Source organism: Penicillium crustosum (genome assembly GCF_028827405.1).
Source record: "Penicillium crustosum strain IBT 35664 chromosome Unknown utg000004l_segment0_segment0, whole genome shotgun sequence".
NCBI lineage: Eukaryota > Fungi > Ascomycota > Eurotiomycetes > Eurotiales > Aspergillaceae > Penicillium > Penicillium crustosum.
In genome coordinates this window covers 1,990,406-2,006,580 of record NW_026623125.1, presented here as the reverse complement: position 1 = coordinate 2,006,580, position 16,175 = coordinate 1,990,406, and the positions used below count along the sequence as shown (strand labels likewise).

Below are 16,175 nucleotides of genomic sequence, written 5' to 3'. Positions count from 1 at the left end.
TTGAGGTCAAAAGTGGTGCGATGAGGTCCAAAGCCGCCTTTAGCGTATCCCCGTGATCTCCCGGATTATGTAACCTGATGTCATGAAGCCTGATATATCAGGCCAGAATTAATATACACCACGTGACTGCTATGCGATATGTATGGACGTCGGGATGCACACTACTTCTGCAACCCGTGACCTAGATTAAAAAACTAGAGGAGGCTCTGGTCCTTGTTTGACTCGGATTTTCTATTTGTATCTCGTCCTCTTTCGATCATTTACATCGCAGGAAATGTTGCCTTGTCCCCTAATACACTAGCGTCCAACATGGGATTCCGCATCACCACATGGAACGGTAAGTTCAATCTGAAGAGTTGGGGGCAATTGAAGCTATGAATATATGCCAACCTTGCATCACTCTATAGTCAATGGTATACGGTATGAGAGAAGCCCGCTATTTGACCCTGTTCAACACTAATATAACAAAAAGAAACCCGTTCTCCTATGAGCCATGGAGAGGAACGCGCACATTCGAGGTAAGAGTGTATCCTTCCATTTCCCAAGTATATCGAGCTTATTTGGCCCAAAGTCCATGTTTGATATACTGGAGGCAGATATTGTAATTCTCCAAGAGGCCAAGATCCAGCGCAAAGACCTTCGCGATGACATGGTCTTGGTTCCAGGATGGGACTGTTATTTTAGTCTCCCTCGAGTCAAAAAAGGCAAGCTACTATCTCGGAACTATATATACAGAGAATTAACAACTTTTAGGATACTCGGGTGTTGTGATTTACACGCGCAATGCCACATGTTCTCCAATAAGGGCAGAAGAGGGCATTACTGGAGTGCTCTGTCCACCGAAATCCTCAACATCTTTCCGCGATCTTCCAGAAGAGCAGCAGGTTGGTGGATATCCAACATCAGATCAGCTTTCCAGACCCGCTATGAATTCTGAAGGGCCCGACTCAGAAGAAGAGCAGGAGGATGTGAGCTCGATGCCCGATACCACAATAGATGCATCAACCCTCGACTCCGAAGGGCGGTGCGTCATTCTGGAGTTTCCTGCATTTGTCCTCATTGGTGTCTATTGCCCTGCTTATCGGGATGAGACCCGGGACACCTTTCGCATGGACTTTCTCAATGTCCTAGATTCTCGAATCCGCAACCTGACTGCGCTGGGGAAGAATGTGGTCGTGGCTGGAGATATCAACATTTCGAAGCAGGGCATCGATGCCGCCCACGGAATCGAGGCTATACGAAAAGGCACGATGACAGAGGACGAATTTATATCCGCCCCTTCTCGACGTCTATTCAACCACTTGATATCAGATGGCGTTATTATTGGTGAACGTGACGAAGGCAGGGAAAATCCTGTCCTCTTCGATGTCTGCAGGTCATTTCATCCAGATCGTACAGGCATGTATACATGCTGGGACCAGAAACTTAATGCTCGACCAGGGAATTACGGCTCAAGGATCGACTATGTGTTGTGCAGCTTGGGTATGCAGAACTGGTTCTCCGACTCAAACATTCAAGAGGGATTGATGGTACAGACTTCTCTCCTTTGTGTTGAATCATTAATTAACTGCTTTATAGGGATCAGACCATTGTCCTGTATATGCTGTCATCAAGGAGTTTGTGAATCAGCCCGAAGGTGAAGTAAACATTCGGGATATTCTCAACCCACCGGGAATGTTTAAGTGTGGCAAGCGTCAACAGGATTACTCAAACGAGTGTCCATTGCCCGCTTCGGGGCGTTTACTCCCCGAATTCGACGTTGATAAGCGCAGAAGCATCAAGGATATGTTCGCTCGCAAACCAGCCAGCATTCCATCGGGGTCGGTAGAGCCGGCCGCTACACTGGCTAACATGCCTGCAACTCAAGTCACGGAATCTACAGCCACGCACACAACTTTCGGATCCACTGACTCTGCCCGAAATGGTTCTACACGTACCGCTGAGAGAAATCAAACCCCTCAGATTCTTTCCCGCAAACGCACCCAGCCTCTACCCGCCACATTCGCGAAACGCCCCAAGTCCACCGTATTGATGTCTCCCAGGGCCTCTACGGCAGGGCAAAAGACATTAACAGGCTTTTTCAGGCCAAAATCTGTCTATGCACATGAAGCTACCCGGTCACCTATGGCTTCACCAGGACCCCCGACACCATCACTTAACCGCACACCATCAGAAACCCCACAAGGGCAGGAGAAAGCTTTAAAAATCAATCCGCAACCTCCGAGGTCCCAAGAAGATATCATACGGAAAGAAGCTGACACTTCTACCGAATGGCCGACGGCCAGCAAGTTTGTTGACGACACAATAATTGACCCGATTGTCAGCAAGGAGGATTGGTCAAAACTGTTTACCAAGAAGCCCGTTCCACCGTGTGATGGACACCAAGAGCCGTGTATCAGCTTGACGACGAAGAAACCCGGAATGAATCGCGGTCGCTCTTTTTGGATTTGTCCCCGGCCATTGGGACCCAGCGGAGAGAAGGAAAAGGGTACGCAATGGCGGTGTCCCACTTTCATCTGGGCCAGTGACTGGAACTCACCGGTTGCGACGCAAGAGCAATAAATACATGTCCTAGGAAAGGGATATCGCTCGGTAGTCAACAAACTTGCTCAATAACACAGTCTAGTATCAATTTTCAATTATTATGCCCGATTTCTATATGCTTACCGTAGATTTAATGGCCTTCATTGGATTCCGAGAGTCCCGGCCAATCCAAATATGCGACGTTCGAAGGCTAGACGTACGCATGCATAGCTATTAGATAGGCTTCCAACGCTCTGAAGTCTTCTTGTCCTAGCAAATCACCCCCAGCAACGAGTAAGATGCTCTGTAATGCTACGTATTTAAGAGGGCTTCATGTACCCAAATAGCAGTATGCAGCAGGCAAGTAATAGCCCAAATTTCACCAAAGACTTCTAGACCTTTCCAAGATTGGCTGCCTGAGGTTTGAAGTACTCGGCGTTCGCCATGCCATTTCTCGCCTAGTTCCATTTTTTTCCCTTTCTTTTTTATTGGCTGCCAGTTTCTTTGTTCTTTTTATTGTTGTTTACATCTCAGTTGGTGATGGTTTCCTTGATTGAATCTCTTTGTTTGAGTTCTTTGTTCGGTTTCTTTGTTCAATATTATTATATTAGTCGGACACTCGTTTGCGCGCTTTGTTTACTTTCCTGTTGCTATAGGGATGTTCAAGTAAAGATACATTTTGGATAGGTACGTTGTCGACACTCTTATGGATGAAATTGTGTCTTAGATTTCCTCCCATACTAATCATATTTTTTGATGCTACTTCGTAAAACCGAGACTCTCTATGCAATCAGAAATAGACTCTGAAACTACCTAGGTATTTTGTGTAAAGTTTGATATGTTTTAAGGTTGCACAGTTACCTGTGGGTGCGGGCGCTAACCCCCGGATCTGCAGTGCCACGTGGTGACGGCAGATCCACTTACCCGACCTACCCACATGTTATCCATCATAGAACAGATCTAGCACGGATCGAAATCATATTTTGATGGGGTATCATAGCATGTTAACTACAGGAATTATTGCATAGATACACTACATATTTATCAAATAATGTATAGTAACCGCTCTGAATGGTTGGTATATGCAGTAGTGTACGACCTGGTCGTCGAAAGGGCACTTGACGCCAAAGTGACTTACCCAGGTAGGCTTACCCCTCCATAATTGACTTTCTTTGTTCTAATGGTACTATTCCCAACAAAGAAATTCCTCACTAGGATGAGACCTTCTGATTGGTGTTGCCGCGCAAACAAAGAACACACATGTTTGTCACATGCCTCTGTGATTGGTGTTGCCGCTAAACAAAGAAACCACCCATCTCGTCACCAACCTTCACCTAGCTTATTCTGTAACTTCAGTCCCTGTATTTATTTACCTCCCACCTCGTTTCTTTTCTTCTTTCTTCCCTCTCCCCCCTCCACCCTGTTCTTCTTTTCTTTCACTCCACCCCCGAATTTTCTTTCTTACTGTACCCCAATAACAAGCACTACATCTTCTGCATGATGGCAAACTCGATCTTAGATCTCGTTGCTGACAACGCTCCGATGACTCCTGGTCGCATTATGGAGCTTCTTTGGGCAGATGCTGCCTCCCACCTTCCACAGACTGATGGTGAAGTCCTTCTGCCTCGCAACGTTGTTGATAACATGCTTGGCGCTGGCCATCTCAATGCAATGGCTATTCGTCTGGCGTAAGTACTGACCCTATGCCTACCTGGAAGATGTTATTAACAAGATAAAATAGATCTATGCTCAACAGGAAGGTTGACATCGTTGTGGATGAATCCATCAATGCCTACCGCATGATCCCTAAGGAAATCAAGGCCGAGAATGACGAGGACCTGTGGGCTGATGAGCATGATCTTGAGGTCGATGAGCACCTTTTGATCAGTACGTCTATTCTTACCACTCCCGACTCCAAGATTCCTGCTCGCCCTACCAAAGTTCCTCGCCCCCCAACTGCTTCATTCTTTACCGCCAAGCCAACCACAACCTGGTCAAGAACGCAAATCCCGGTGTCTCTAACAACGAAATTTGTGAGTTACCTCCAATTGTTCTTTCCTTGTTTTATTTCTAGCTAATCACTAAATCAGCTCGTATCCTTGGCGCCCGCTGGAACAATGAAAGCCCCGAAGTTCGCATGCAGTTCACCCGCCTGGCTGATGATTTGAAGCGTGAACACGCTATCAAGCACCCTGACTATCAGTATGCCCCTCGTCGTCCTTCCGATCGCAAACGCCGCGCTCCTCGTATCCGTACCAGCAACGGTGAACGCTACAACTTCAATGTCCCCAATGACGGATCTTTGATCGAAGTCGATGACATTTTCATGTCCGACCTGAGCAACGAAGGTCTTCTCTTCGGTCCCAATGGTGTTGAGCCACTTTCTGCCCCTTACAGCCACGGCGAGTGCATTCAGATGAGCGGTGAACTGGCTTCCGGTAACAGCCTTGCTTCCATGCAATACACCACCATACCATTCGAATCTGCCAACTCGGACATTCTCATGCCCACCGTGTTCTAATATGGCTCCTTCTCAATCTTGACTTGTCTCAGCGATACCTAATATGACCACCGCCCACGAATCATGATCAACAATTTCAATACTCTGTCTGTCTCCTCTCGCTGATCGGTCACCCACGAGCACTCACGGAACATTTTCACCCACAATTCATTCAGTCGCGACCTTTGTTTTTCACCCAAAACCCCAAAACCTCAACAAAAAGTTAAAAACAAAAACCTCAAAAAAAAAAAGTTATTTCCCTCCCCATATCGCACAATTCTCCTGTATTAGTAGCTGCTTCTTTCCGGCCGACTTGTTTCGGCCTTCCATTCTTTTGTTTCCGTTCATGACAAGTTCTCAGGAACTGAGCTGACTGGCTTTCTTTCCCACGGGGTTTTCCAGACGCTTTTTTCCTGCAACGTGAGCGTTTTTTTTAGTGTACTTTAACTTGCAATTCAATTAGTGGTTTGCTCAAACTGCCTTCTCTCTTGTAGTCTGTAGAATTGTAAATAGATATGTGGAAACGTGCCTGGAGAATACGGTCGCAGCTTTTTCCATCATGGGTATTCAGTAAAATCCCTCGACAACCAAAACAATCAACTGTTCCTCCAAATCCCATATTTTCCGGATTCCAAACCAGACATTCCCAACGCCTCACTTAGATTCTGTTTGGGTCTACATGTCACTTTAACCTCGAAGCTCCAACCACCCAGCGATGTCCAAATACTCGATTCTTTGTCTGCGTGCATGAGATGACGTCTCGATACTCTTTGTTGACACCCGCCGCTAGTCGGCTCTACCCGCGGATCGGCATGCACCCATCCATGGTTCCACCACGCAAGTGTGGAGCTAAAGCTTGGCATGCAGCCTCGAGCAGGGAACATGCCGGAGACGAGCCACGCATGTCCGACCGTGCGACCGTGCGCTCTAGAGACCTGTCTACTGGAGCTGAAACACGGATACAGATGCAGGGGAGTGGATCTATGGACTACAATGGTCCAGGGAACTAGGTAAGTTTCTTGTATTCGCTATGGGAAATCAAAACAATAAACTAACTACGAGGGTTGGGGAGAATGGCCCAGGCCGAAGAACGCAAACTGCGACACGGACGAAACAAAACTCCTTGAAATTTAGATGTGGAATATACACAGACAGCCAAAAGCGAAACACATGCGACGATTTCCCTAATCCTCCTGGTAAGAGATCTTGCGCATTTCGCCCAGACGCTGGCGGGCGCGAGCGAGACCGTTCTCGAGTTGGAGGATTTCGACCTTTTGGGACGATACACATTAGTATGGGGTGAATGGGATACAAAGGGGAAGGCGACGTCACATACCTGTTGCTCCATCTCGCGGACCTTGAACTCGTGCGAGCTCAGCTTTCCATAATCCTCGCCCTCGTCGCCGTCGCGGTTCTTCTCCTTGATAATGTCCTGCACCTGCCGCACGAGGGCACGACAAGCGGCACCAACAGCCTTGCTGGCGGTTTCTAGGCGATCCTGGTTCTTGCTCATGAATGTTGCCTTGACCCGACTGGCTGCGACAAGCTGGGCTGTGCTGGCTGCAACATCGTTGGAGGCGACAATGAGTTGCTCCGGGGAGTTGCGGCCCGAGATTACACCATCGGCAGTCTCGATCAATGTGTTGGTTGAAGAAGCTACTGCTTTGGCGGCAGAGATCAAACCCTCCGTCCAGCGGTTGTTCTTCTTGTAGAAGGCAGTGCGAGACGAGCTTCCACGGCCTTCGCGAACAATCTCCTGCTGTGTCTCTGTCGCGGCCTTGATCAGCTCCGAAATTGCGTTGGTGACGGCAATGGCGGCAGCAAGGATAACATCATTGATGCGCAGCTCGTAGGTTGAGTATCCGTCACGGGGCTTGTTCTTAAGTTTGGCCAGACGCTGGGCAGCTGCGTCAATGGCATCGGCGGCCTTGAGCAATTCCTGGTCGACAAGGTCACCGAGATCACCACTGGTGCTGATCTTGGTATTCTTAGGAGCGAACGAATCAACCAGCTTCGACAGCGCCTGCAGATCACGCTGGACTTCAAGGTTGTTGTTGATAACGACATCAGTCTTTTGCAGTGGTTCCAGACCTTCGAGACGGAACGACTGCAAGCCACGGAAGAACCGCACGGTCGCCTGAGCAGACTTGCGCGCAGCATTGACCAGGTGGTCGGAGCTCTTGTCATCGGTGGCAAAGCGGATGAGACCCTTGGTGTTGCTCAACACATCCGAGACGGATCCAGAGAAGATGGACACTGTCCGGATGATCTCAGCATGGGGACTGTTGGGGCCATCGGCAACAAAGTTGTTGAAAGCAGTTGAGAATTCGGTGGCAGAAGCCGACGCCTTTTCAATCTGCGAAAGGACATATGGAGGAGAGGCGTTTTGGTTACCGGCCTGCATGGACGAATCCAGTTCATACAGAGCATCGTCGACACGCTGCACACCAGTCTGGAGCACGGAGTCGATGATATCATTAATTTTCGCAACTGTACCGTGGAGCACAGTGTCAATCTGGCTGTCTAGCGCATGGTCGACATCGCCTTGGCTCTACAGTGGAACATGGTCAGTATGCAGACATCAAATGTTGTCAATATCACCACTTACCAGTCTCAGCTCCTCCAGTTCCTCAAGAGCCTGGTCCATACCAGCCTTATACACCTCAATCTCCTCATCCTTCTCGCGAAGAGCCAGGTCAAGGTCTTCCTGGCGGTCATTGTTGCGACTAGAATGTTCGTCCAATGCGCGTGTTTTAACCTATAAGGTCAGCATTAATCACAAACTTAAGCATGATGAACAGTTACTCACTCGAAGGGACTCTTCTAGGTCAGCCATCTCACGGTTATACTTGGACAGTAGGGACGAGATCTCGGTGCCCTTTGAGCGTTCTGCGTTTTCGGCACGTTCAAGAGCCATGCGAAGCTCGCGCTTGACCTTCTCCAGGTCGTCTTTGTTGGTTCCCGTCAAACGGTCACGGTCATGAAGAGCACGGTCACGTTCCCGAATCATGTCAGCCAGCTCCAAGTTCTTGGTCTTCAGCTCGCGCTCCAGCTTCTCTCGTCGGTCAATTGCCTCTTGCGCGGAGGCTGCCTTCAGCTTGAGGCTCTTTGTGGTCTGAAGAAGATCGAGGTGCTCTTGTCGAAGCTGTGAGTACAACTTGGCCAATGCCTCGTATTTGGATCGCCAAGTGTTCACCTGCTCCTGCAGGGATCGAATCTGATCGTCCTTTGAGGCATTCTGCAAGTTGAGGTTCGAGGTCAGGTGGTTCATCTGCTCCTCGACCTCTTTGACACGGCGGTCATATTGCTGCAGCATCAATTGATCACGCTCATACTGTGCGCGGGCGTTAAGGTTCTCCTGCTCCAGCTCAGCCAGCCGGCCTTGTGTGTGTGTCTGGTACTGGTCACGGAGAAGCTGCTCCTGTGCCAATCTCTGCTGTTCTGCCTGCAGACGCTGCTGTTCCTCGAAATCGTTCTGGGCTTGCTGTTGGGCGAGAAGTTGCTGGCGTTGTTGGTCCTCCCACTGCTGCTGCAAGCGTTGCTGCTCTGCCTCGTACTCTTCTTGCTGGCGTTTGGCCTCGTTTGTCCAGAAATCATTAATCGGCTCTGGTTCAGCAGCGACCTTCGGTGGTGGCGAGGGCTGGGCTTCCACTTCTTTCGCTGGTCGTCTGGGAAGAGCTGGGCGATCGTCATCTTCGGCAAGCAAGCTTGGCGGATCCTGTGGCAGCTTCGGGATGGTGATAAGACCTGTTAGGTAGCGCAGGTTGGAGCACTCATAGTAGAACCGAACAAGGCGGTGGTGCTGGGCATCATATCGGCCTCGGAGTGGCTCGAGGGCTTCGTCCTCTCCGGTGGCTACAAAAACATCAGTCAGCGGCTGTTGAAGCAAATCGAAAGACTAAGTGCAACATACTTGTGTGCATGGCTCGCAGCATGCTGGTGATGAACTTGTAGATGCCATAACTCTCCTGCACAAGTGGCACCAATGCCGAGATCCGACATTCATTGTTTGTGCCGGACTGGAAGTTCGAGAAGATGAGCTTTTGGAAGGAATCGATTTGATCTTGTAGAGCCATCAGATCGCTGATGGTCTCATAGCTATGTGACTGTCAGCACCTCTCTCCTTTGTCGCGAAAACCAGGTATGTACCCACCCTTCGTTCGGATCGTTAATCGACTTCAAACTAATGTACTCTTCATATTCAAACAAGCCTGCGACTGTCAGACACCCGCCTTTCACAGAACTGGTCAACCGCGAACGACATACCGTTGAATTCAGGGTGGTTGCGGTGGAAGTTCAATTTCGCCTCGAGGAAGAAGACGTACTCCCGAATGAGCGGCGCATATCCTATACAGAACTGTCATTACTCCGTCCATCACATGTGTTGCTACCTCTCGAGCAGAGAGCAATTGCGCAGCCGTCCTGCGTGGAATCCATACCTCGAACGCCGTCGCCTCCGACTCCTCGCATCAAACTATCAATCCAGTTGGAATGTTGCTGCGCCTCGCGGACAACCATTGGGTGGCCCTCCTGAAGAACCTTGTGTATCGTGATCAGGGCCTTGAACGTCTGGACCTCGTCGGCGAGGACGGGCTGCCTGTAAAGAACGAAGGTGCGTTAGCCATCTCGAAAACAACAGCCTTTTCCCATGCCTTCCGGGTATCTCGGAACGTACACTTTCATGCCAGCCCAGAAAGCCGCCGATGACTTGTGGTCCCACGTATAGACGATGCAGCTCCGCACATGTTTCCCTACAGGCGCGGGGGATGGTCAGTTCGATTCGGACAGGGCGAAGCCGAGATGGCATCAATCGATTCGATGGGGGTAATGAGATATGATTGAAACGTACGTTTAGGAGCGGTTTCCTCTGTTGTCAGATTGTTAGCCCATCATGCTCGCTGTCCCGCGTCGGTCTCATCCCCGACTAACGACTTACCGATACTGGTGGCCTTGCGGATATTTATGGCCAAATCGGCCTCGGTCCTGCGCAATCCCTTATCAGACAAGCACTCTCAGAATTCCAAATCTGTCTTTGCTTACCGACTCATTGTGGCGGTTGGGGGGTGTGCTCAGGGGTGAGGGGAGTGGACTAATATCGGAAAGGGTTGTCGCGTTGACAAGGTCTCGAACCCGGACAGCGCACAGACGCTAGAGATAGTTTGCGCCGACCGGAATAAGCGGGTAATTCGAATCGCAAAGCAAAGTGGAATTGGTGAAACACCAAAAAAGACACACGTGGGAGTTCGAGCAATGACGTTGATGGGGAACGGGAAAGCTGGCGCCTGTCGGGAGTCTTGGCGACGCCTAAGCCGATGCGGGTTTGGGCCACGAGCTTGGATTTTGAGGCTTTCTCCCTTACGAAGGCTGTCTGAGTCTACGCGTCAAACATATATGATGTACACACTACAAGCCAGGCAGCATGAATAAAATATTCATTTGAGCCAATCTCTACGGTTTGCTGCTCTACTTCGTTCGAAACAACTTAAGATCGACATGGATATATTGAATATCGGAGGATTAGCTACAAGCATAAAGGAGTCACATAGGGGCCTTGGAATATTCTATGCAAGAGAGCGATCGCATGTAGGGATGACCAGCCCGACATGGAGACTTCTGTCCAGCACAGCAACATGACCAAGGAATCAAAGGGTCCAAAGGGTTTCGCCATCCAATTCGTTAGTTGCATGGATGTATGTGAACGAATCTCCTCTTTCGAGTCGGGGCGGAGGCAACGAGAATTACGATGAGGGTATTTCCACCCTTCCTGTAGATGGTAACGCCTCATGACTACCTAGAGGTGAAGAGGGCGCCTGATCAACAGAGCGTAACGATTCAACAACAGGCAACTCCTCTTGCTCTTCGAAATCAGCCTCATATTGTTCAGTCTTCGATGATGTCTCACCCTCAACAGGAGTCGGGGCTATCAGACTGGAGTCTGATTCGGGGTTCCCAGGGGCCGGGCTATTTGGCTCAGATTCTTGAGGTGCCTCTACCACGAGCAGTTCATCAGTGCATTGGTCGTCACGCACTTCAGGAGCCATTGGTTTCCTGCGGGGTAAATGCGATAGTGGGGGCTGTTGGTCTCCCGTCTTGGGGCGTTCGGGCACTGTGTGTGCTGCCACAGGTTTACGCTTGGGCAATGTTGCTGCGTTCCTCTTCAAGGCATATTTGTCTGGGCGCGGTAAGGGTGTTCCGAGTGGTGGATGAGGGTGGCCTCGTCCAATCGGTTGGTTAACCGTGCCCGGGGGAGACCGCGGCGAACCTTGTCCGTTATTTGGGTCACCTTTACCAAACACGCTCCAACTCCATTTCTTGGCAGCAGCAGTGGCTTGCCCGAGAGTCATTGGGCCGGAGGACCTGTCGTCGGATGATGTAAAGGTTTTGGTAATAGTTTCGATTGTGCTGCGTCGTGGGGCCGTGTCGCTGACCACGGACACGGTGGAGCTACCCCGAGAGTTTCTCAAGCTGGAGAAGGACCCGCTCTCCATGCGAGTAGAAGAGGGTCTCTGGATAACACTTTCATGGGCAAAGCTAGCGCTATCAATAGAATCTGCAATCGACGATTCGCGGCTATGGACCGCATTTTCTGGCATCATAAGACCACCTGTAGGTGGCGAGGTGCTTGGAGTTCGCTGCGGGGATGTAGGTGGGGACCGGTTTGATATCTCTATCATGGCGTTTGTTGCATGGCTCTTTTCCTCGCCTTTTTGTCCGAAACAGGTTTGTCAACCCTGGCATTGTCCGCTGTAACTACAGGGTCTGCAGCATGAGAGAAGGTCTGTGACCGAATAGCTCGAGGCAGGGGTGCGATGTCCGGTCTCTCGACACCAGTGGAAGTTGCAGTGGAACTGTTCGATTGCAGATCCGACAGGGAAGATTTCAGGCCTTTACGAGGCTTCTTCTTGGCCGTTCCGGACTCAGAAAGGACAGGCATGCTCATCGTGCGATCGTCCTTGGACTTGAGGGTTTCAATGGGATCACTAGCAACGCTCCTCGGGGTCGGGGGAGCTTCGCCAGATTCGTCAGGTATCTCTGGTATCTCTACCTGAGCACTCGTCTCTGGGCTGTCTTGTTGCCAAATACCACCGCGGAAAGCCTGGCCAAAGGTATTATGGAAGGGAACGTCGTCCCAGAAAGGCAGAACAATGCTCTCTGCCACTGCTTCGCGGATCTTGCTCTCGATCGTGCGCAGGATGAGGCTGTATGTGATTTGTTTGGAGCTGACAATGGGCTGGATGTCCATTTCCATCTTTGGTGTGGTTTCAAAAGACATCCAGATGCGATTGCTGGGTGGGGGCTTGAAGCGTACCAACAAATGGCCTTCAAGTTTCTTCAACACAACGGCAAGGACAATGTCGACCTCTCTGGCCTTGAACCGAGGGCCCAAATCAATGCGCACAGTTGCCGATATTTCGACCCGAAAGTTTCCAGTGTATTGCATATCGGCCTCCACACAGCAATTACCGTCCACTGTCAAGTCCTTCAGTCTTGGGTTGGTGATAAAAGGAGCCCCTTCGCCCATATCAATTCTCTGCAAGCCGATCTTGCTAATGAAATTGGGTTTGTTGGCACGAGAGATCTTCTTTACGATCTTGCTCCGCACGAATTCCTCCAACTCAGGTGTCCGGTACATCGCTAGGAACCACCTTCCAAGGAAAGCATTGATCCAACGTGTCTGCAACTGCTCCTCGGAGGAATGCAGGCGCTGGACCAATGTGACAATATGCTTGGTGTCAAACTCCTGGTGCTTGGGCGGGCGATCAGGCGAGTCCCACAGCCGGTTTTGATTCTGCAGCATGGCGATATAGAAATCCTCCTTCTCAGACAAGTTTTCAGAGAAGAGATAAAACGGGGGAGTCGGCCCTCCTAGATCCCCAAGCGAAGCCAGTCGCCGAGAGAGACATATGGCGTTTCTTTTGAGCCACAGCTCTCCTTCTGGGATGTCCCCTTCTCCCCCGTATATGGTCACATCGTGGTGAGCAAGCGAAATGACATACCGCACCTCAACCTGATTTACATCATCGTAAAGCATCAAGTGGCCATGTCTGATCACATATCATCCAACGTCAGCAATCAGCGCTTAACAAACAACCTATACATTCAGATGAAGAGAGGCATACCGGAGAACAATGTAGAAGACATTCCGTGCCCGTTTCGTGGTCTTTCCATTCGCCTTCGCCGGATCAATACTTGGTGCCTGCTTTCGATCGAACAGACTCCGGTACATAGTCTGATACACGCTAGGACTTTCGGCCGCAACGACTTCCCCAGCGGGAGTCGTTCTCTCGGGAGGCTTCCCATTCACACCACCGGGAACGTATTCACGGCAGACAGCAAAGTATCCAGCAGCGACATCGGACTCGTGGGTGCGATGGAATTTCTCCGCTAGTTGGTCGGTGCCGGACTTGAGACTGAAGTCGTCATCGGTAGGTTGACGGACGGGATCGGCCGCTTTCTCGCATGATTGCGGTAGTTGGGGCGCCGATGGAAGGGTCAGGTAGGCGTAGAGGATGATTGAGGACAATACTAATGGAATGAAAGTGATTCCACCAAGGGCGTAAACGAAGAGGAAGCTAGCGAGCGAACCCATCGGGAACCAGTCGATCAATGCGGGCGGGTCGAAAGCTCCATAGTTTGGGAGAGCGACCTCCAACAGCTGAGATAGAACACGGCAAAGGAAAAGAGACCGGCTCCGGAATAAAAACGAGCGATATAAAGGACAAAGAATTATAGCGCGCCAGAGAATTAGTTGCAGGGAGTTGGAGCTTCCACGAGCACGACCGGATGACGGAGGGTGTTGGATACCTCGGCATTACTGGTTTTGTATTTGTATTTCATTTAGGTTACCACTTTAATTGGTAGTAATTTTGTATTTATATTGTAATTTAGATACTTACTGTACCATTACTTGTAGATCCATTTGTACCCCGCCTGAATCGACCAGCTGTCAGGAACGTGAAAGGAACCTCGGAAATCAACAACCTCACCTATTACTGCTTTGAGTCAGTTCAGATGATATATGGTGGTATTATAGTCCAAACTGAATACCGAATACTTGAATTCAGCAAAAGAGTCGATAATCTTCCTCTCTTCCTCTTTATGCAGTGCAACGGTGACTTTCGAGACCCACTAAGCTTATACGAAAGCCCGTGATAGGAGTCTTCATACTTAAAATACAGAAACCTACATTCTAAAGATCACGCTGATGGAGTTTAGCATCGTGATGGACGGCTGTTACTTTTTGTTTACAAGATATCGTCATGTTTCGATAGCTGTCTTACTTGGGATCAGCCAAATATATCCATATCCATGAAATAAGAACCAGCGCATACACACAATCTGAGAAGAGAAAATCTTTCTATTGGTGAAGATCAAGTATATATCCAACCATCTAAGACATCTAAGTGTACACAGGCATATAGAAAAAAATAAAAATAAGAAGACAGTCACCTGAAGAAACAACAAGGGATGGGCAAGCTGAAAGACAAAATATGTGTACATGGGAGCGCAATCTCCCCTACTTCCTGCGATTCATGGTCTTCTCGCACATCTCAATCAGACCGTTCTTGGCATCGCTGTCTGGGAAGTCGCTGATGGCGGCAATGGCCTTGTCGGCATATTCCTGGGCCAAAGCACGGGTCTGCTCAACACCATTGCTGCGGCGAACGAGCTCACGGGCCTAGTGGATGTAAATGATTAGTATTATCGTCACACGCAAGTCCACGCGCCATTTTGAAAACTCACCAGCTGCACATCACCCTCCTTGCGGAACTTCCGTCCGACCAGAGGACCAAGCTCCGGGTTGCTCTTCCACGCAAACAAGAGTGGAGCCGTCGCCAATCCAAGCTCCAAGTCTGCACCAACAGGCTTGCCCATCTCCGCCTCAGTGACCGTGTAATCCAACATATCATCAACAAGCTGGAAAGCCAGACCCAAGTTGCGGCCATAGGCATACGAAGCCTCGATCACCTCCGGGGCACTCCGTCCCAGAACCGCAGCAGAGCGGCAGGACTTGCTGATCAGACTGGCAGTCTTCAGGTAAGTCTTCTGGAGGTAGTAGGCAAGTGTCTCGTCGGTGTAGACGGGTCTCGATTCGTCTTGTGCAGTGTTCTTCAGTTGCATGAACTCGCCCTCCACTAGATTAGCAATTACAGTGGCCATGAGTTCAGTGACCTCGGGGTCGCGCAGACGAGCCAGTGCTACCGAGGCACGCCCAAGCAAGAAGTCACCCGCCAGCACGGCCATCTTATTTCCGAACGCTAGGTTTGCGGAGCTATTGGCACGACGTGTCACGGCATTGTCAATGACGTCGTCGTGTAGGAGAGATGCTGTGTGGATCAACTCCGTGATCTCGGCCAACCGCCGTTGTGAAGGTAGGATGTTGTCATCTCCCGCGATATCATATTTGCTCTCGGCGTTCGGGGCCACGAGCGGGTTCATTTCTGGGTTGGCGTCTTCGAGGATGGATGGCGCACTGAAGGAGGAATCGACGGGGCTTGGTTTATCCGTGTAGGTGTGGTGCTTGCGAGGGTCCAAAGCTGTCGCTTGGGACATGAGGAGGACAAGCATGGGCCGCATGTGCTTGCCCTCGCTATGAGTGTAGTACTTGGCGACCTTGTCCAGCGCGGGGTGGCCTGATCCAAGCAATTGTCGGATGTTCTTGGTGAGAAACTTGAGCTCTTTCCCAACCATTCTCAATGGGTCGACGGAGATCCCTGGAGGCGCCTTTGGCATACCCTTGAAAATGGCCTGGGCCGCTGACACGGCAGCTCCGAATGGCGAGGCATCCCGCCGGCGCGTCGGGTGGTATTTGCGGGATTGGAGGGCAATATGCGTGAAACGGAGGTCATCGCGGAGGCATTGGGAACAGACAGTTGTTCGTGATGAGAGGATCAGCCCGGTGGCCGATGCGGTTCGAGCTCCCATGCTCAATGGGAGGGCTATTCAATTATAAACGAAAGTATCCAAATTAAACCATAGGAACCCAATCCCAGGAAACGATACCGATGTGAGGTGTTTGCGGAGTACAAGGACGAATAATCTTGCGGGCGGGAAGAATTCGAGCTCTCTCGGGTCGGCACGGACCCGGTGCTACGCAGCCAAGTATGGCCTCGCGACCTGTTATCGATACTATTATACTTCATAAAGAAAA

At 50.3% G+C, this 16,175-nt stretch overlaps 6 protein-coding genes across 6 annotated transcripts; 3 read left to right on the top strand and 3 right to left on the bottom strand.

Moving 5' to 3' along the window:
* Positions 1-309: 309 nt before the first annotated feature.
* On the top strand, positions 310-2,562 carry N7487_009785 (DNA-(apurinic or apyrimidinic site) lyase APN2; the record flags this gene model as incomplete). The annotated part of the gene is made up of 6 exons (XM_056877515.1): positions 310-337; positions 408-420; positions 473-518; positions 572-704; positions 754-1,529; positions 1,579-2,562. The coding sequence occupies 6 exons, from the start codon at positions 310-312 to the stop codon at positions 2,560-2,562; spliced, it is 1,980 nt and encodes a 659-aa protein (XP_056726095.1).
* Positions 2,563-4,020: 1,458 nt separating this feature from the next.
* On the top strand, positions 4,021-5,044 carry N7487_009784 (HMG-box domain-containing protein; the record flags this gene model as incomplete). Its single annotated transcript, XM_056877514.1, has 4 exons — positions 4,021-4,211; positions 4,265-4,410; positions 4,503-4,556; positions 4,614-5,044. The coding sequence occupies 4 exons, from the start codon at positions 4,021-4,023 to the stop codon at positions 5,042-5,044; spliced, it is 822 nt and encodes a 273-aa protein (XP_056726094.1).
* Positions 5,045-5,775: 731 nt separating this feature from the next.
* On the top strand, positions 5,776-6,033 carry N7487_009783 (uncharacterized protein; the record flags this gene model as incomplete). Its single annotated transcript, XM_056877513.1, has 1 exon — positions 5,776-6,033. The coding sequence occupies one exon, from the start codon at positions 5,776-5,778 to the stop codon at positions 6,031-6,033; it is 258 nt and encodes an 85-aa protein (XP_056726093.1).
* Positions 6,034-6,207: 174 nt separating this feature from the next.
* Positions 6,208-10,071, bottom strand: N7487_009782 (putative cytoskeleton assembly control protein Sla2; the record flags this gene model as incomplete). Its single annotated transcript, XM_056877512.1, has 12 exons — positions 6,208-6,294; positions 6,360-7,574; positions 7,632-7,781; positions 7,833-8,878; positions 8,937-9,121; positions 9,177-9,234; positions 9,290-9,370; positions 9,463-9,620; positions 9,699-9,774; positions 9,873-9,890; positions 9,960-10,006; positions 10,064-10,071. The coding sequence occupies 12 exons, from the start codon at positions 10,069-10,071 to the stop codon at positions 6,208-6,210; spliced, it is 3,129 nt and encodes a 1,042-aa protein (XP_056726092.1).
* A 690-nt stretch (positions 10,072-10,761) lies between these two features.
* N7487_009781 (SMP domain-containing protein) lies at positions 10,762-13,613 on the bottom strand (the record flags this gene model as incomplete). Its single annotated transcript, XM_056877511.1, has 3 exons — positions 10,762-11,655; positions 11,778-13,068; positions 13,144-13,613. 3 exons carry the CDS (start codon positions 13,611-13,613, stop codon positions 10,762-10,764), a joined length of 2,655 nt encoding a protein of 884 aa, XP_056726091.1.
* An 849-nt stretch (positions 13,614-14,462) lies between these two features.
* Positions 14,463-16,065, bottom strand: N7487_009780 (trans-hexaprenyltranstransferase). The gene is made up of 2 exons (XM_056877510.1): positions 14,768-16,065; positions 14,463-14,702 (listed from the first exon to the last, which is right to left on the bottom strand). The coding sequence occupies exons 1-2, from the start codon at positions 15,947-15,949 to the stop codon at positions 14,541-14,543; spliced, it is 1,344 nt and encodes a 447-aa protein (XP_056726090.1). The 5' UTR covers positions 15,950-16,065; the 3' UTR covers positions 14,463-14,540.
* Positions 16,066-16,175: the final 110 nt, after the last annotated feature.

Bases quoted from the DNA above. Each gene is read 5' to 3' on its own strand.
- N7487_009780 (XM_056877510.1), bottom strand. From the start codon at position 15,949: ATGGGAGCTCGAACCGCATCGGCCACCGGGCTGATCCTCTCATCACGA. The intron at 14,703-14,767 runs GTGAGTTTTCAA...TACATCCACTAG, and splicing joins AGGAGGGTGATGTGCAGCTG to GCCCGTGAGCTCGTTCGCCG.